The sequence below is a fragment of the Citrus clementina genome, unplaced genomic scaffold (assembly GCF_000493195.1).
Source record: "Citrus clementina cultivar Clemenules unplaced genomic scaffold, Citrus_clementina_v1.0 scaffold_2, whole genome shotgun sequence".
Lineage (NCBI taxonomy): Eukaryota > Viridiplantae > Streptophyta > Magnoliopsida > Sapindales > Rutaceae > Citrus > Citrus x clementina.
In genome coordinates this window covers 5,703,402-5,724,197 of record NW_006262688.1, presented here as the reverse complement: position 1 = coordinate 5,724,197, position 20,796 = coordinate 5,703,402, and the positions used below count along the sequence as shown (strand labels likewise).

Sequence of the window (20,796 nt, the reverse complement as noted above, 5' to 3'; positions counted from 1 at the left end):
GCAGGTTCAGCAGCTTGTACAGTCCATCTTTAGCCACACCTTTCATGAGAACAATCCCCCTTCTCTTGTCCTTAACAACACAATATGTTTTGTCAAATTCAATGCATACATTGTTATCTTTCAAGAGTTTGGATATGCTAATTAGATTTTTGGTTATTTGTGGTACAAAAAGAATGTGGTTTAGTTTAATGTGTTTCTGAATATCAGGTTCAAGTGTGCCAAGCAATGAATAACCAACAGAAACAATTTCAAGTTTTGAACCATTACCTACTGCAAGCTGGTGATTTCCTTTGTACTCAGAACTTATGCTTAAGTTGTTGAGATCATTAGTGACATGATCTGTTGCTCCACTGTCAAGATACCAGCCACCACTTTTTGTCTCTGCACCTTCAGCTACATAAGCACTTCTTTTGTTCCCTGGAAAATTAGGCACATAGTTCTTCTTAAACCTATACCAGCAGTTTACAGCAGTGTGATTCTTCCTGAAGCAGATCTAACATGGTCCTTTAGGTGTTTCTTCATCAATGTGAGCTTTTCCTTTCATTTTCTCCTGTGCTGGATTAAAATTGCCTCCACCAGAATTACCTTCATATTGCCTTCCATTCTGATTGATAACATTTCCAGTGTTATTGAAATTTGGTTGCCAATTTCTCCTCTGGTTTCCCCTGTAGTAAGCAATGTTTGCTTGAAAATCCATTCCACTGACAGAATTCTGATGTTCGATTCTGTTTTCTTGGCTCAACAGCATGCCATAAACCTCTGATGGAGTTATGCTTTCTGATCTAGCATTGATTGTAGCAACAATCGGATCATACTCAGGTCCAAGCCCAGCAAGTAAACACAACACAAAATCATCATTACTCATATGATTTCCGGCAGCTCTCAGTGAATCCAGATTCACCTTCATCTTAATATAATATTCATGAATGCTCATCAATCCCTTTCTAGTTGTCTGGATCTGAGTTCTTAAGTGAAGAACTCTTGATCGAGATCTAGCACCAAACTGTTCAGAGAGTGTTTGCCATACCTCTAGAGATGAGCTTGCTCCAATGACAGCACTTAACACTTCTTCACTCAAAGTTGAAAGCAGCCAGCTCATGAGTTGTTGATCAACTTTTCTCCAGATCTGAAACTGCGGATTTATCACAGTGATCACAGTTTGATCGCTATCGACATTAACAATCATTCTACTTGGAGGATTCTTAGTATTATCAATCAGATCTTCAAGTTCGTTTGCATTGATCGCAGCAATAACTTGAGATCGCCATAGCAAGTAATTGCTGTTTGTAAGCTTGATCGGAGTGTTGAAAATCAAAGAGTTAACTGATGTGTTGTTGATTGAGTTTGTGATTGGATTTGCAGTTGAGCTTGAAGCTCTAGTGCTTGTAGCTTGAAATTCATTGTTTGCCATTTTAACCACAAGCTCTGATACCAAGTTGGAATTTGAAGATCGAATGAAGAAGAAAAAGAGAAATTGTCTTTCAATTATTAATGCAAATCAAAATCAGAAATGAGCTCAGCTAAGTATTTATAATGGAATCTAATACTTGCTGAGTACTCTAATTACAGCTAAGCAATGTAACTAATGAGTAACTAACTCTGATCTAACTAAATTCAATACAATTAATAAGTACTGATTTGTTAACTAATTGCTGCATAATCCAACTGTATGGGAATCTCTTCATAACAGTTTTACCATCTGGAGCTTCTCAACTTCTCACGTGTATCTTTCTCTTTCATTTCCAGACTAGCTATTAGATTTACAGCTGGCTTGATTCCAGCTGGCACTCCAACATGTGTTGCATCTGATTCAGCTTCATCAGCTAATTCAACACCACATACCATTACCAATGTGCTTTAGGCGTCCATGAGGGGCTTTGTGGATGTGATACAGTGTATTTCCAGCAATTTGGCAACTCCAAGTACGGGTTAATAGAGCACAAAAAAATACAAACTTGTGCTGTCGTTTTTGTTATCCCTCGTTCATTTAACAGCACTAATAATAATAACTCGCTGGACCCCTTTTTAAATATTAAAACAAGAATACGTTGGTGGACGTGGCCCACGAGCAAAGAATGGTTGTCAAATGATTTTATGATTTTCACGGCAAAAAATGAAGGCCCACATTTATTATCAAATGGTAAAATTAGCGGAATGAAATGTGATTCGTCAATTAAATGTCTGAATTTGATCTGTTTAACAAAATTAATAAAATAATCAAGTCAAATTTGGGTTAGCCGCATAAATTTATCAAGCAAAAAAAATATTATTAAATTAATTAAAAAAAATCAAGCAAAATAAAATATTCTAAAGAGTTCATCTCATTAACTAACATTCAAACCTTTGAAACATTCCGTCCCGAAAATTATAAAAGTTCATAAACAGGAAAGATTATAAATGGAATCAATGAGCTCATGGTTGAGATGCCGTGAGATTGTCGTTCTGATGGTAAGGGTTGGAACCTGACCGGACCGGTCTCGGATCGGGGACAGCGATCTCGTTGCTGTCGCCATTCTCAGTGCAACTTTTATGATGGTGAAAAGTGTTAGGACCTGACTGGACCGGCCTTCCACCAGAAACGGCGGTCCAGTTGCCGCTGCCGCTGCTTCTATTCTCTGAGTTGGACTCCTGTCAATTCCAACTACAGATGAATAAATAAAATAAACAAAGAGAAAAATATACGTTAAAGAATATCTAAAAATTTCTAAGAAGAAAAAAAAAAACCTAAAAATCGCCGGTGACATATTACCAAAGCCCTAAATTCGTCCAAAACACTGATAGAGTGCAGGGGTAAACCTAATATTCAGCGCGAGCGAGGGCGGGACAAGTTATCATTGGGGTGGTGTTTTTGAAAGCATAGCGCTTTGGAGCTTTAATTTAATATTATAAATAATTATATATTAATTAAATTTAATAAATGATTTAAGAAACTTAACAAACATATTTATTTATTTATTTAATATGAAAATATAAAAATATAAATTAACAATTTCACCGGAAGTTGCCAGAAAGTCACTGGACCTCCGCTGGACGTTGTCGGAAAGTCACCGGAACTCAAATTCTACGTTATAATTAAAGATCCAAAGCGTTATAACTATAAAAACCAAAAAAGATCGCCGATCCTTTATAATTAAAGCTCCAAAGCGTTATGCTTTCAAAAACGAGTGATGAGTTAGTTAGTTACCTCTGCGATGTTCCCCACAAAACGACCTGAAAAGAGTGGAAGTGAATCAAATAAGATCAAAACGAGTGATGAGTTAGTTAGTTACCTCTGTGATGTTCCCCACAAAACGATCTGAAAAGAGTGGAAATGAATCAAATAAGATCAAATTGCAAATCAATCGTTTCTTTATTTTTTCTTAAATCGAAATGATGAATATATTTATATATAAGCTTACTGGAACGAGAAGAGATGGCTAGAGTAGTGAAAGTAAGACTTAAAACAAGAACAAAGATTACGGTGACGTTTTTGTTTCGTGATGAGGCCATTTCGGTGATAGGAAAAAGAAAACAATGTAGGTACGTATTCTGGGGGATCGACCGCTTGCCTTTTGAAAGTTTGCCAAGCGAGAAACAAAGAATAAATAATAACTAAAATGAAAAAAATGGTGTCGACATACGTCACGTGGAAAGCCGTTGCCCGTACACGTGTTGGCCGGAATCGATCACGGTTGGTTGCTTATACAGCATATTCGTGAGAGACCGCCTTGACGGCAAGTTGCAGACAGTGACACTGATTCGTGCATCCCAAAATTACAAAGACGTGTACTGCAAGGAACTTTACATTCCTTTTATGATGGTGGCCGGTTGAGGCTCAAAGGTTCTACAAAAAGCAAAGCTTTTAGAAAGGCGAGTTGAAAGTGTTGAAGAGCTCTTCGATATGCTTTCTGTCCCTTCTCTCCATCGCCACGTCCCACATACCATTACCAATCTGCTTTAGGCGTCCATGAGGGGCCTTGTGGATGTGATACGGTGTATTTCCAGCAATTGCTAACATTACTACTGTGATGACCAATGGCAATAATCCTTCAAATATTATCCACTAAATGATTTGGGTTCTTGAAATTTTGATTTGAGTACGTTTCGTGTTTTTGTCTCAGTTTATTTTTTTATTTGTGTATTAAGGGCACCACCAACGCACCAGCAATTGGTGGCCGTTCTTGCAAGAGGAAAACGTCATGTTTTAGTGTGTTTAGTTCAAATGATAAATTTAACCTTCTGATGTCAACAATATTCTAACAAGGTCATGATGGAAGTGGAACAATGATAACTTTGTAAACTTCAGGTAGATTGCTACAAAAAAAAAAAAAGAAGGTAAATTTGTGTATTTTTTATAAAGTGTGAAAAATTAGGTGGTTGGTGGATAATTTCCCAATAAAAAATAAGAGTTATCAATGTCAACCTCAATCCTCTCATACAATTCCTCCAGGGAGATCTTTAATGGAGTGTACTGTCTATATGCCAAGCTCTGGTCTACCAGCTGAATTGCTCGGCTATCATGAATGTCACCTCGGGCTGGCACTGTCTCTAACTGATCTGGTCGTCTAGCCCTGGAATTGGTTGCATTTAATGTTCTGGGAGTGTTGTGATAGGGGTGGGCAGCCATCTGCCGGAATTCTCGCTGCCGCTTTGGGATCGGGGGGCACGGAGGTTGAGCCCGACTGTGTTGGAATTGCTGTGCTCTCGGAGCTATGGGGTAAGGGCGGGACCGAGCTGATATTCCGCCCATCCCTGAAGATTCTCCAGTTCGCTTTCCCAACCCGCTCCCTTTCGGGGCTCTCCGCTCCTTTCACCTCAGCTCTTCCAACTGTTCACTTTTAATTCTTGCCGATTTCTCCTCTTCGATTTCTATATCTTGTCTCGCCTGCTCATACCCCGACGAGTAATTCTGTACGAGGGGGCTTATTAAGTTATACTACAATCGACCGATTCTTACACCTTCTTTTAATCCCTTCAACGCCTGCGGGTGATTAAAAGCTCCCAAATCCAGCACGGCTCGGTGGTATCGTTTTACAAAATCTCGAAGGGATTCATGCTCCTCCTGCTTCATCCCCATCAATTCCATCATGTCGTCCTCTGGAGCCACTGCCCCTCAGAACTGCTCGACCAACTCCTGGCACATCTGCTCATACCCCTTTATACTTCCTCGGGGCAGCTTGCGGTACCATTCTCGGGCTCGTCCCTCTAGTGTCAACGGGAACATCCTGCACCTCTGAGCTGGTGTCAGCCCCTGCACACCTGTCATGTCGTTGAAATGCTCAATGTGCACCAACGGGTCACTTCGCCCGGAGTATTTGAGGTCGGGGAAGTGGAAATCTCTTGGGATTATGGTACTCATGATCTCAGTTGATAACGGAGATTCTTCATCTAGCATTATCCTCCAGCTCGGGGGTTTTCTCTTGCCCTGCATCTCCTCTATCACCTGCGCCAATCTGCGCACCTCCCCCTCCAATTCTATAGCACGATCAGGATCAAGTACAGCTATCTGGTCTCGCTCCTGCTCGACGTTCTGCAACCGCTGTCTGAGCTCTCCTTCATCAACACTGGCCCCTCGACCATTAATTTTCAGTATCCGTCCGGGGCGAGGTTGGTCTCTCCCTTCATCCACGTGTTCCCCTGGGACCCGACCAGTGCTTCTGTGGGGATGCACCCCATAAGGTTGGTCCGCCGGCAGAGAGATCTCATCGACTCTACGCCTCCGGAGGTTGGGTTCTGCTCCCACATCATCTCTCCCCACGGGGATTTCGCAATCCCTTCTCCGCTCATCTCTCAGCTCATTCAGTATGGTAGCGAGCGTTTCCATTTGATTCTTCATCTGTTCCAATCGATCTTGCATCACCCTCTCTCGGGCTTCATTTGCAATTTCCCGAAGGGTGATTGTCTCCCCCGATTCGTTATCCTCCCTCAAAGTGTCCTTCCTTGGCAAATCCATGTCTAATCGTTCGTTGTTTCTCTGGTAATTACTAATTCGGTGGTAGCTTTTTATCCAGCTTCCCATAGACGGCGCCAAAATGTTGATGCTGAAATTTGCTCGCCCTTTGACCGACCAGATTCTTTCACCAACGTTTACGTTATCGACTGTTGCTCGAACCACTAAGATCGGGATCACCCCCTTTTCCCTCACTAGACCTGCGTTCACAAAAAACGGATCAGAGACGCCGGTGGTTTTGCCGGCGTAAACCCTCCGATGCCTAAGTTAGCACAAGGTGTTTACGGGAAAATAATATAATTTGGATTCAAGAAGTTTGTTCGAAATCTGTAAGAAAATAGTCTGGTTGCAATTTGGCAGCGTTTTCCCTCTCTCAGTTTTTATGTCCCTTTCTTCATCGATTTCTTCCTCTTTTATAGCCGCTGTCCCCACGTTCCCATTTGCCTTTCACCCCACCTTTTTCGGGTAGTGGCAGCCCCTCATGGAACTCTAACCGCTGCATTATGGGTAAACGTGGGATCTCGCACCCCCCGCAACGGTTCTGGGAACAGCGCAACTACCGCGATTCTGTGGGATCGTGTTCCCGCTTTTTGGGGGACGGGTACCGACTCGGTATATACCTCTGGTCGGTATATTTCCCTGGTTGGTAATCGCCTCTAGTCGGTTCATGCTTGTCCCCGTGTTCTGCTCGCACCATTTGGCTGAGATGATCCACGCCGGGGTGGAGATTAGTAGCATGGCCGACCTGGTGCTTTTATTTACTTAACAGTGTTTTTGAAAGCATAGCGCTTTGGAGCTTTAATTTAATATTATAAATAATTATATATTAATTAAATTTAATAAATAATTTAAGAAACTTAACAAACATATTTATTTATTTATTTAATATGAAAATATAGAAATATAAATTAACTGTCACTGCAATTTCACCGGAAGTTGACAGAAAGTCACTGGACCTCCACTGGACGTTGTCGGAAAGTCACCGGAACTCAAATTCTACGTTATAATTAAAGATCCAAAGCGTTATAATTAAAGCGTCATAACTATAAAAACCGAAAAAGATCGCCGATCCTTTATAATTAAAGCTCCAAAGTGTTATGCTTTCAAAAACGAGCGATGAGTTAGTTAGTTACCTCTGCGATGTTCCCCACAAAACGACCTGAAAAGAGTGGAAATGAATCAAATAAGATCAAATTGCAAATCAATCGTTTCTTTATTTTTTCGTAAATCGAAATGATGAATATATTTATATATAAGCTTACTGGAACGAGAAGAGATGGCTAGAGTGGTGAAAGTAAGACTTAAAACAAGAACAAAGATTACGGTGACGTTTTTGTTTCGTGATGAGCCATTCCGGTGATGGGAAAAAGAAAACAATGTAGGTGCGTATTCTGGGGGATCGACCGCTTGCCTTTTTAAGGTTTGCCAAGCGAGAAACAAAGAATAAATAATAACTAAAATGAAAAAAAATGGTGTCGACATACGTCACGTGGAAAGCTTATACAGCATATTCGTGAGAGACCGCCTTAGCGGCAAGTTGCAGACAGTGACACTGAATTCATGCAACCCAAAAAATGCTGGCTGAGTGTTGTAACATGAAATGTAGCAGTTTGAATATGAGGAAGACTGAGAAACAGCTGGCTTTCTTAGTGTTCCTAATTAGTAATTACCATTTGATTGTTAGAGGATTCCGTTGAAATGGCACCAACTTTTTTTAAGTGGATTACGGACCACCACTTTTTTTGGAACTGTGACTTCGTTTCCTCCTTTTGAAATATCTTGTAAAGTGCATTTTGGTTATTTAAAGAATTTGGTTCACCGGAAAGAATATCTAGCTCCCATGCACATCCTTGATGAGCTAGCTGTATGCACTTCAATATATGTGGTGTAGTGAGTGGAATTAAGTTGGTAATCATAGCACAGATTCATAGTGGCAATGTGTGGTTCACTACCTTCAGATATTTTGTTCACTTTAATAGGAAGCGTGATCTTAATTTTCTCTTGAAAAAGAATGAGTGGGATTCGCCCAAGATCAATAGAAACTTCCTTTAATTTCCATAGCACAAATTTGTCAACATACGATGATTATAACAAACCACTAGATTTCTCACTTCGAAATAAGTAATTGTTATAGAAGACCATAGCCTAGAGAAAGATAAAACAACTGAACAGAAAAAAAGGGAAAAAAAGATAACAACATATAAACAAATTGAACAGTATAAACACACACATTTCGGCAATTAGAAGAATAATTATAAAGATTTCGGGTGAGTTGCAACTAAAATAATGACTACGTACACTACAAGAAAAAAGACCTATCATGACAGGGAAAAACTGTCATCGTAGGGGGTGGATGACGGTTATCCTTACCGTCATTGTAGCCAGCGTCAAGAAAAGATGACAGATAAAATCACGTCACAAGTTGTGATAAATTTTACTTGTCATAATTATGTCATACAACTTAAAAGAGGGAAATTATTTTTTTATTTTATATTTTCATTATTTTAGAAAATTTTGGATTGTATTTTTTTTGTGGATATCAATTGTGTGTTTTTTAAAAAATGATTATTTATTTTATTTATTAATTTAAAATAAAATTATGCAATTTTAGCTTCCTCAATTTAAAATTTAAATTATAAAAATTATATGAAAGAAAATAAATTACTAAATGCAATTAAATCCAAAACCAACGAACTAAATTAGTGAACTTTATTATCCATAGAAATATCCAAAGTACTTCTAAATTCCGAAAACATGCAATTCAAACTTTACATTACATTAGTTAATCAATATTCCAAAGTCAAGCCAATAGGCCACAAAGTCCAATCCAAAACCAAGCAAATTACTCAACATTCAGCAACATCAAATCTATGCAAAATTTAGTCTTGTAGCAGCAAAATTACAAAATGTAGTCTTCCAGCAGCAAAATCGAGCAAACCCAAAGCCAAGACATGAAAATTCATCAACATCTAGCATCAAATCTATGCAAAATTCAGTCTTGCAGCAGCAAAATTACAAAATGTATTTTTTCAGTAGCAAAATCCAACAGCCCCAAAGCCAAGACATTAAAATTCATCAATTTGGCTATTCAATCCACGAACTAATTAATTAATTAATCAATCAAGTAAGATAACTTATGTAATTACACTAAAATGGAAGTGGCAGACCAGATTAGCAGCAATGACAGGTGAGGCAGCAGTTAAAGCCCAAATAGCAAGAAAACCACAAGCCACGCCTTTAAGTTCTTTTAATCTTTTGTAGCCGCTACTAATAATAATAATAATAATAATAAAACCATCATATTAATTAATATAAGTGTATAACTAAACATAGGGTTCAAGAGTTCCACGTCTTAAAAGTTCCAATCATAGACATTTCCATCGTCCCGCAAATAATCAATCACAGCCTTCAGATTTTCTTTTTGAAAAACAAGCCATCAACTTCAGATTGATCTCAATTACAAGAATACAGTTCAACAAGATAGATAATTAACCCCATAAATGATTTTTTTCTCTTTAAAAATGAAATTTTTTAAAAAAATTACAGGCTATGTAATTTCTTCCCACTAATTAATCAGCCACTTACTTCATTCAATCCTAAAGGAACATGCTTTCCTACAATGAGCCCAGATCCTGAAAAATCAAGAGTGAAATAGTAATATTGAAGGCAATAATATTATCGGAGCTTCACTGGCATCAACCCTGCAACTACTACCAAAGATCAAGATATAATGCTAATTAGTTTTCTGTAACTGGTGCTCAAGTGAATCATTTGTAGATAAAAAGCAATGAGGAGTGTTGAGTTCTTGAAATTATAATAAAGCTTACAATTCTTCTTCAAAGCACAAAGTTCCAAATTGTTACTGGGAAGAAATATGTGTAATGCCTTTGACATAATTTTACTCCATCCATTTCTTAAAATCATGAAAGGAAATTTCATTATTCATTTATTACTCAATTGGAAAATAATTTCAATGAGCCAAATTCATATAAAATATAAAATATAGATTTAAACTCTCACGATTCTTGAATTCCTGTAAGTTAACACAACTCAGTCCTTCAAAAAGCAAAGCAACAATATGTCAACTTAAATTGAACAATATGTGATAGGTGAACTGTACACCTAGACTAAGCAAGAGCAAGATTAAATACAACACCTCATCAAGTTTTGCCATGAATTGTATCAGCTTTGCTTTACGAATGAACAAAATAAGCTTCATATTCCTTGGCTCCTCATAGATAGAAATGGACTGCAACAATTAAAGTGCCAAGATTCATTCACGCTTTTTATCAAATACTTGGAGATCCCCAATTCGAAGAAAGTAAACATACAGCTACATGCAAGTGATTTGTCACAGTCAAGAGCAAAGCCTCTGTCTGATTTTGTAGTTCTAAGCTTCGGTAATTTCAACGAATTAGTAAATTTAACCAATGAAAAAAAAAGACTTTGCATCACAGTGAACGAATTTGAGAACTATCTATATATATAGTTCCATGCATCCACAAAAAGTGAAAAAAAAATAGTTATTAGAAAAGCCCAAATGATAAACCAGCCTAGTTAATATCCTAACACCCATCACGATTAAATTGGCAAGGATATTTACAGCCAAAATGAATTTAATAATAAAACTATAACAATTAAATTCCAAAACAAATGAATAAATTTTTAAAATTTCATAAATAAATAAACATAAAAGACTAATCAAATAGATCCAAATTTAACAAGAGCACACCTAGGATTTTCAACTTTTACATGTATAGGGTTCAAATTTGACAAGAACACATCTAGGATTTTCAAGATTTAGGTGTACAGGGTTCGAATTTGACAAGAACACATCTAGGGTTTCTAAGTTTTACAAATCTAGGGTTCGAAATTGACAAGAACATTAAAATTGAAATGGAACACAACACTAGAAACATTATTTACCTGTATTGATCAAATGGTTGCGACAGTGGGCAAGTGAGGGTTCTCAGTTAGGGAAAAATTCAATAATAGCAGCACACGCGTTTGGTGGGTATTCCATATAGTTCTTGGTGAGGGCCAAAATCAATAGTGAAATACAAGAGAACGTCGGCAGTGGTTCAGTGCCCATGCAAGGATTTCGGGCGAGAAGGGCTTTGTGAGTGTGAGATTGACAAGAGTGACTGAGCGAGAGACAAGAATGAGAGTGCCAACACTTTGGGAAAAAAATACGATGGTTAAAACTAAAGAGGGTTTTGTTTTTATTTAGTTTCTATCTAAATGGTGTCGTTTCTTATTTTCTCTTTTAATCTAAACGATACCGTTTATTCTTTATTTAATTTTTATTTATTTTAAAATTTTCAGTCAATCTTGTAAAATAAAATCAAAATAAAAAAGCTGCTTGACAACCAAAATTGTATCACAAACTTGTCATTACTTTTTGATAGCCAAATAATTTATCACCAGTCTATCATAAATGTTTGATAGATAAAATTTCTATCACAAGTATGTCGTAAATGCATGATAGAAAAAAAATCTATCATCAGTCTATCGTTGTAGCTCTCCAGATCAAAAACTGTCACAAGAGGACTGTCATAGTAGATCCTTTTTTCTTGTAGTGGTAGAAATTGAAGTAGGTCTACCTAGCTAGCTATCTCCTTCAATTTTTAACCTAATAAAGTTAGGAAATTGGGGGACATATATATAGCAGTCTCTTTCTTTAAGTATGTGCTCAAATCTCATCATTACTTGAGCAATACGCATGATCATCTTAATTTTGGGAGCGTCAAATGCCAATGATCCAGTTTGTCAATAGACCAAGGACAACTTTTATTAGAGAGCGTAACTTACATATCCTATAAGTTAAATAAATGGATTCTATTATTTTAGAGTATATTTAAGGTAGAATAGTTTTGAGAATCGTTACATGCATGTTGTTATAATTATTTTAAATTTAATTACAAGTATCGAACAGTTCTAGAGGCTGTTCTATGTTAAAGCTGCTCCAACATAACATCTGCCTAAATATATAGAATAGATTTATCAGATATTGATATATGTCTTTATTAATAATTTTATCAAATGATATTATAGCAATAATAGTTTATTTTCCTAATATATTGTTTTTTACACAAAAATGAACTATTGAATAGAATTCCTCAAACCTTGAAATGCTCGCACTGCTTATAGCCGACGCAGTTGCTACGTGGGCCCCACTGGGCTGGCGCTGGGCCCCTATACTGACCTTCCCTATTTTCATCCTCTCAACTCTCAAGCCGTCAAGACCATTGAAAAATTTTCAGTTAAATAAAGAGAAAAGAAAATGCCACTTGATAACCGCCCAAAAAAGTTAACGATTGCTTGAAAGGGTCCAGCTACCATGCCCGAGGGACATGGTACCCCTTTTTTTTGTTAGTATCCCGTGTAGCCGTTAGATTATAAATAATTTAATCTAACGGATGGGGTTTGAAAGGGGTAAAAGTCAATAACAGTAGGCAACCGTCGAAATCAGTTTCTTCCAGCTTGTTTGTTGGAAATTAGTTTTAGGGTCTGTAAACCCTTACTGGCCATTTCGGGCGATGACTGCAGTTTCTCGAATGCAAGAAAATTGAAGTGGGCAAGGCGTAACTGCGGTTGGGGCAGCGCTTCCGTGTGCGATTTTTGAATTGGCTTTTGGTGACTTGCAGCTTGGCGTGGCAGTATTAAACAAGGCAGAAGGAATTGGGTTAACAAAATTTAAGGTCAGTGTAATTTGAATCTGAGATTAGAGATAGGAATCATTTGTCGGTGATAAAAGTGGATGGTGGAAATTGAACGTTTTGTTTGGATAAGTTATCATTTAGGAGTAAAGGGGAAAAAATTAAATTTAAATTTAAATTAAGGATATGTCTGCACAACGCGGTTGGTGGTTGAGTGGAGAAATTGAACGCAGTTGAATAAATGAAGTGTTGTGCATATACATGGTTCCAAAATTTATGTCGTACAGAGATTGAAAAATAGAGGGGTTTCGGCCAATAATTATCGAAATGATTTGGGGATTATTTAGCAGCAGTTCAATGTGGCCTATTCAAAGTAGTAGGATGAAGGAGAAGGTTGGTGTTATGCTCTGTAACTTGAGTGTGTTGGTGGCATTTGCTTTGCCTTTCTTTAAGTTAGTCATGACAATGCATTCGAATAGAATTTCATAAAAGCACCAGACATGACATGTTAATTGTCAATCCTACTGAATTATTTAAATTTAGATAATAAAAGTTTGCATTTGTATCATAGTAAAGGGATTAATTTCTTGATTAGGATTGTATGTTTGTAAGTATAAGCAATGAGTACCCAATGTATGACATAGAATTCCACAGTAGCGTGGGTTTTATTAAGTTTACATTGAACATGCATGGAAAATTAGTAACAAGAAAAGTGAAATTGCAGCGAATATTTAAATAATGTGAATGAGAAGCATGAAGCAAGCTGATGATATGGGGGTAATGGTACATGCACTAACTGAATTTGTATATCTTTTTCGTGGAGTTGATATGAAATGTTTTTGTTAGTTTCGTTTGGGGATGCTAATGTAATTGATATGTATTTGTGTTATGCATTAGTAATGTATTTATATAGGGATACTTATGGACCGGGGATGAATACACTGCCAAAAGATTTTCCATGGATGTCCCGCGTTTCTACTGTTTTGCTCCTTCCTCCTCGTGCACAAGCCACAATTGTAGAAGACACGCCTTACCGTATTCCTCATACAAAACAGGTCAAATTCCCATGTTTCTTGTAATATATATTATCCACACTCCGCATTTCTCTCAAAATTATTCTGAAAACAACCCTTTCAGTTAACTATTTCACATTTTTTAACCGTTTCAGATCAGTCCACATTCGGACACAACTCTTGCTGCTGGACAAAATTTCTTGCGACTACCATCAAGCAGCAGTGATGAAGATTCAATAAGTAAGTCTTTCTTTTTCTTTTTCTTTTTTAAAACTATGGAGTCCAATTTTTAGGGATATCAATTGACTTTACAAGTTATTGAGGCAGCTATTGGAACAATTTCGTTTTAAATAGTTACGGCTCGTATTATTTTCAACCCAACTTTCATGTGCGCACAAAATTATTAACCCTGCATTCATTACTTGGATATTATCATATTTATCATATCCCGCCTCAACATTGGTATGTGCACGTGGATTGCTAACTATATACCAAATATCATCACTACGATCGAGGATATTTCTTTTACTTCTTTGCATATTGTACTTACTTTTATGCAGTTTTCAATACATATCCTACATTTATTTCACACAATTTTCTCCATCACAAGCCTTGCACACGAGCTTCAGAAATTCATATTTCATGTAAATTCTATTTCTACTGTTTGTCTCTGCTATTCATACTAATACGTCCTATGCATGCATAAGGCAATAATTTTTGGGTATCACGGTAACCATTTGCATTTGTTGGTGTGACAGGGATTTTCATGGTTGATAATCCTTACTTTTCTTCGGGTTCGGTTGCTTGTGGGAATCGTATTTTTAATTCGTTGTAACACCATGATGTTGATAATTTGTCTTCTCATATAGAATGAATTAATATTTTCACCTTCACCACAAATCTCTTTGGGATATGATAAATCGTTCCACCACATTACCTGCTCATTAATTGCTAACATCCACTTCCTCCACGGTTGCTGTTAATATTTCATTCACCTATGAATTTCAACATTCAACTCCACATTAATTTTTTACATATGCCTGTATGAGCTCTTGCTTTGATATAAGTAAGTTAGTTACATTGTCATTCTTACTTGAATTCTCATTTAATGGTTGCCTTTACTCACGTTGCAGGCCTGTAGCGGTGACTCTCGAGGGACATGGCCTTTTGATACCTACGGTCTGCTGTGTCCTCCACAATTGTCCACCTTACATTTCTTCCAATGCTTGAAAATGAAACTTATCTGTCTATTTCATTATAATGACCGCCATCAAACGAACTCTACCAACCACGAAACTTATCCACATTTTGTGTGCTCCTATATTTAGTTATTGCAAAATATCATCTACTGTAACTATGTTTTGCTATCAATTAATAGATGTTGTTAACATGCTACAACATTGTGCAAGTTTCACGATTATATGTTTCCAACTTATGTACTCTATCTCTTACGTCCACATTGCAGCTTATATTTTTTTCTCCGCCTCCTAGCACCTACAATACAATTATCTTCTCCCTATTTCATATTTGTTCCTTCTATATTCAACATCCCTGATCCATTTCTCCCTTCCATTTGTGTTTGCGGCACTATTTACTTTATTTCAAGTATGCTCGCTTCCAATTTAAATATTGCTCAACTTTGCTGTTAACTTGCTGGCTTCTACTTGACCATATTGCTTCCGTTCTAACATAGGTTATTCCTTAATCAAACAATCTATTTTACTGATGTTGGTCGTTTCCTCCTCCGCATCTTAACCGTCTACTCCATTTCTCTGATAGTTAACATGTTTTTTATTAACTCATTACTACTATAATTAACATCAGTTAATCTCATTATCTTCTTCATTGCTGTAGTATTACTTTCACATGCCTCCGGCCACAATTGACTTGTTCACAACGTACTTTTTAATCACCCTTTTAGATATGCTTACTACTACAAATACTTGTTCCCTCAAACTATTTTTGTTATACACGCCATCTTTCTTGTTTCGTTTAACACAGTAATTGCAACATGAATAGTTCCTTTCTAATGACCGCCTCTTCCGGTTTCCTTAAACTGCTGCGTGCCCACTCCTTACACGTCCGATTTTTCTCTTTTTCATCCAACGGCTACGTCACTACCTAACAAAGTAAGGGGGTTCCATGCCCAAGGGGCATTGTAGACAGAGCCTGCTTGAAAAATCGTTTAGTCAAATTCTTGAATTCATTCAAATTAGTGGGCCACACCCCACTTTTATTAGAGAGCGCAACTTACATATCCTATAAGTTAAATAAATGGATTCTATTATTTTAGAGTAGATTTAAGGTAGAATAGCTCTGAGAATCATTACATGCATGTTGTTATAATTATTTTAAATTCAAGTATCGAATGGTTCTAGAGGTTGTTCTATGTTAAAGCTGCTCCAACATAACATCTGTCTAAATATATAGAATAGATTTATCAAATATTGATATGTCTTTATTAATAATTTTATCAAATGATATTATAGCAATAATAGTTTCAATAATGATAAGAGCCATATCTTTTTTTTTTTTTAATGTAATAACCTAATAAATGACGACAATACTGGTTGGATGAAAAAACACATCATATCCTTATAATTTTTTTAAATTATTATTCACCAATTCCATTACGAATTTGTACAATACAACCTCATTTATAGCCATATATGTTCTTTGAGTTCTCTCACAGGAATGATAACTAGTCGATTGTCTGTGCGGCGCAGCTCTTTTTGACATGCTTTTGTAAAATTGCTCCTATAACAAGAAAGAATTAAAATGACATGAGATAAAATAATTGACGCCACATAAGCATGCTTAGCCAGCCACTAGACAGAAAAACAAAGTGAAAATAAATTTAATTACGGCGAAAATGTTTTGACCATTTTGCACTGATCTAGTATGCACCCACAAAAAGAGTCAAAGCAATTTATTTTAAAAATAAAAATTCTTAATATGAAATTATTAAGTAACAAAGTGATGCATTTATAATTTTTAAATTTCAGCTGTTCGGCATAACAATTAAAACATTCCAGAATGTACCGTAAACTGTAGAGTATAGCCAACTCCCTTTTCTGGTAATAAAGAAATAAATAGATCTCGAATTTTCTTCTTTTGAAATCGACAGGATGAGTTTGACAAAGCGGCAGCACAGGGACAGCCGGACAGGCAAAGGCCCAGGCCCAGCAGGTGTTTTGGGTGTGGGACAGGTTCCATCAGCAACCCAACCATGGCCCCATGGCTTCGGCACCCCACAGCACCTCCCCCTGAATCTCAACATTGAGCTCTGATTAATGTCCTTTGCTTTGACATTACGGAGCTACCCATCAATCATCTCTATATAATCTTACTACCATTATTAGTCTTAACTCGTTCATAATAGGAGCCAAGGGCTTGTGTTCTTTTGTTTCTATAAATTATAGCTCTACTGAGTAAGAATATGTATGTGCAGAATCTCCGTAAAAGAAAGGTTTAATGAGAAATCCTCCCTCATTAAATGTCAACTTTTAATCCACTATCATTGTATAATAATTATCAACAGCAGCTCTTGCTTTGTTAATAACAATGAAAGAAAGCTATATAACCATCGAAGGAAGAAGATTACATAAAAGGCAGTGAATCTGCATATCCGGCGAGTCTAACAAATTGAACCATTTCCATTAAACTGCCATGCCTTCATTTGTTTTCAGAACAATGACTTGTAAAACAGTAAATGAAATATGTTCGTAAGACTTACAGTTATGAAATGCATGAATGATAACAGCTTCACTGCATTAAGATGATTGGTAAGAAAAATGTTCTGCACCAAGGTCAACAATGAGTGCCACGTCTTTGCAGGCCCGATCATAAGAATTGGACAATAAGCTAAAATAGCTGGTCCGAGAGAACTTTGGCCACGATAGAAGATCAAAGTATAATTATTCACAAACTATGCCCCAAAGTATTTCAGCAAGTCGTCATCAAAGTCATCAACTATAATGACATCTAAAGAGCCTTCCATCCATGGCATGCTGTCCAGTAGAGATCCAAACTGATGATCAAATTAAAGTCCTCTCTTGTTCACTGTGAAATGTGTTGTTTATATAATGGGGTAATTCTCCTCCATTAGTAGTAATCTCATTTTCATTTCTACGAAATGCCGGAACATGAACTCCACCAACCTCTGGCCCAACCTGCGGTACATTTGTTTCAATCTGACTATGGTGCCCACCATTACTGTGCCCAAACTCAAATGGTGGACTGCAGAAATTGCGAGTATCAACGTGCTGCAATTCAATATTTTGCATCATTGGATATACTGCAGGTCTCTCATCCACATACACGCTCTGAGTAGCCATTACGTCGGCCGAAGGGATAGCAGAAAAATTGTTGAACTCAGATGCTGAAATTTAGGAGTGGCCATCAAAACCTCCCTTAACAGGCCTCAACGCAGTCACTGCATTGTTTTGTTCTTGATTACCTTGCATGTTATAGTCGATCAACAGTTCATCACTATGGTTAATATCAGGCAAAGTTTTTCTTGATTCATCATGTTGATAATCGTTGAGGGACTCCCCAGGCTGTTGATCAGCACTACTGGATGTCACACGAGGTCTTTTTGCCCTTCGTCGTTTTTCTGCTCGTTCTTTATCTTGGAATGAATGGATAGTCGCGTTGTGATGACTAGTTACTGGCTCCACGATCCACTGGTTGATTTGTCCTGTTTTCTTTGGATGAAACAGAACCCACAACATCATCAATGTCAACAACATCGTAGTCACTACCACTGCTAATAGCTGGTTCTTCTTATTACCATGAACTCGTGGAGGCACCTCAGTAATCCCAGAAGTTCCGTTTTCACTGCTGGGCTGTCGAATAAGAGATTCCTCTCGGCTCAAAACCCCCAACCGAATTGCACCCTCCTCGGCAGTCATCTTATCTTGTAAGCACTTTGATTGGCGCAAATGCCCCCTGATATTCGCAGTATCAGGTGACATATGTTTCATTACCAGTTGGCCACCAATCTTCATTGCCGGTTGGCCACCAAGGAGGCGGAACTCCTTTCTCCAATGGGTACTTTCTTTGAGGGGTATCACAATGTTGCATCAAAGACAAGAGAGACCCTAGATTTGCATCTTCTAGGTCTTGTAGAATGCTCTGCGAGTTTCCATTTCGATTATTATTATCAGCCTCACTCATGGCTGAACACTCTGCTTCATACTTCGCTATGCTGCTGGCCCATTCTTATCAAATTTCACCTTTTCCTTCCATCAAGCTCTAATACTATCGGATGAGCCACTGACTGGCTTACCTTTCTCAGGAACGATTCCGTACACAAATCCATGAGCTTTGCAGAGTGCAGACCTCCATTAGCTTCAACATATACTTAAGAATTCCATCTTGGCCCTTCGACATTTTCCTCCTCCGAGCCTGATCAGTAGTTTGCTTGGGCTTTTGTTTCTGTGCAGCTTGTTGGGCCGCAAGCTTATCTTCTCCTTAATCCTCTTAAGTTTAATACGATACTTCCACATTCGTGTTTCCAACTACTCCGATTCAATCTCTTTATCGCTAACATTTTTCTCTGCTAAATTCCCACACCTTTCATCAACTAGCAAAACCTTGAGAAACTAACATAGTGTGCCTCCGGCAGTGTAAAAACATCAAACTCGCCTTAAAACAACCTTTTATCCACCCTTCGGGCTTTTAAGGATAACATAACGTTTTAAAGCCCGCAATTCCGATAGGAATAGAATAAAGCATTTCTCATATTCTTATCTGAACTCTTATACTCTTATCTAAACTCTTATCTGAAGGAGTTCAGATAAGCATATACATACCCTTAAGTCTTATCTTAAGTCTTATCTGAAGGATTGCGGCCTTCACCTCACCAAAAGGAGGAGAGGGGGTTCGGGGGAGAGGAGGAATCTCTTTCCCGCTGAAAAATCCAGTGCGTCAGCTACCATTTCCAAAAAAAGTGCGTTTTTGCGTTCCTTTTCATTTTTCCAATCCGTTGAGCTGTGACCCAGTGTGTCCACAGCAATTAGCAGATGCTAATTCAACAAAGTCGATGACTATTATCTATTTCTAATATTTGATAAATTTTTCTAAAACTTATTTTTGACAAAATTATTCCATCCTACACAGATTTTAAACTAGTATGAAAAGAGTAATTTTTTTAAAAAATTATGATATTTAATCTTCTTAATTTCTCTCATTAGATATTTAACCCTCTTAATTTGTCTCATTAAATCCCATTTCTTAATTAATCCCGTAAAACATTTTAAAATGATTTCTCTCTCTCAATATACCCCATGTAGTTCCAAATTTTCCCTTATTATCGTTTCTTTTTTTAATCTTTTTTCATATTCCCCATCATTTAAAACTCCAAAAATCTGGTTGTTAACTTAAATGGATTTAGGCATACATGCCAACAAAATTACACATAATTCCTTAAGAAAAATTAAATTTAAATCTCTAGCAGATCTCCAGCACCAATAAATTGTCCTTCTCCTGATTTCTCCATCTTAGCCATTGGCATAAACAAAACTGGTATTTGACAGATAAATATATTTCTTTACATTGAAACCATTTTTGTAGGGTCATTTTCATGGATTTTTCCCCAACAATTCTCTTTTTGGTTTTGGTAAATCCCACAATCTTTATGGCTAACAAATTATGCAGTGGGGGTGGGGGTACTAGTTCGTTGTCGTCATTCATGAGTGTCCAGCTATTTCGACTTCTTCTTCCTTACTACAAACTAGATAACAGAGGTAGTTTGAGAATTGAAATAATTTGAAAAAATCAGAATATCATTAATGTAAAGACAAGACAAAATTGATTGAATAGCTCTGTTCTTGTAAAAAATTATTTGTATTGTTGGTACTTAAAGCGTATTTATCCTTTTTAGTAATCTCATATAAGAATAAAATGGAAATTTACATTAAAGTAATTATTAGGAGCAGGTGAGGGAAATTAGGTGTTCAAATACCATCACTCCTTTTCAAAATTTAATTTTGAGAATCAATTTTATATTTAATATAATTTTATATACATTCACCCTCACATGTATTATAAAAATTTAAAATCATCCTTCTTCAATTAAGAAATAAAGTCATTATATTTAGTTAGACTATTATCATTACCAATTATATTGAGATGGCAATATAAAAAAATTAATAAAATAAAAATATTTATTTTAAGTTTTCCATTATATATA

General features: G+C 36.9%; 1 protein-coding gene, 1 long non-coding RNA gene and 1 pseudogene across 2 annotated transcripts; 1 reads left to right on the top strand and 2 right to left on the bottom strand.

Moving 5' to 3' along the window:
• Positions 1–2,364: 2,364 nt before the first annotated feature.
• Positions 2,365–3,556, bottom strand: LOC18052064. The gene is made up of 3 exons (XM_024191795.1): positions 3,399–3,556; positions 3,270–3,295; positions 2,365–2,628 (listed from the first exon to the last, which is right to left on the bottom strand). The coding sequence occupies exons 1-3, from the start codon at positions 3,487–3,489 to the stop codon at positions 2,413–2,415; spliced, it is 333 nt and encodes a 110-aa protein (XP_024047563.1). The 5' UTR covers positions 3,490–3,556; the 3' UTR covers positions 2,365–2,412.
• Positions 3,557–12,363: 8,807 nt separating this feature from the next.
• On the top strand, positions 12,364–15,112 carry LOC18052063. Its single transcript, XR_002907165.1, has 4 exons — positions 12,364–12,630; positions 13,486–13,643; positions 13,757–13,841; positions 14,735–15,112. It is a non-coding gene; the product is annotated as an uncharacterized LOC18052063 (long non-coding RNA).
• Positions 15,113–17,529: 2,417 nt separating this feature from the next.
• Positions 17,530–19,543, bottom strand: LOC112100830 (annotated as a pseudogene).
• Between the last annotated feature and the right edge of the window lie 1,253 nt (positions 19,544–20,796).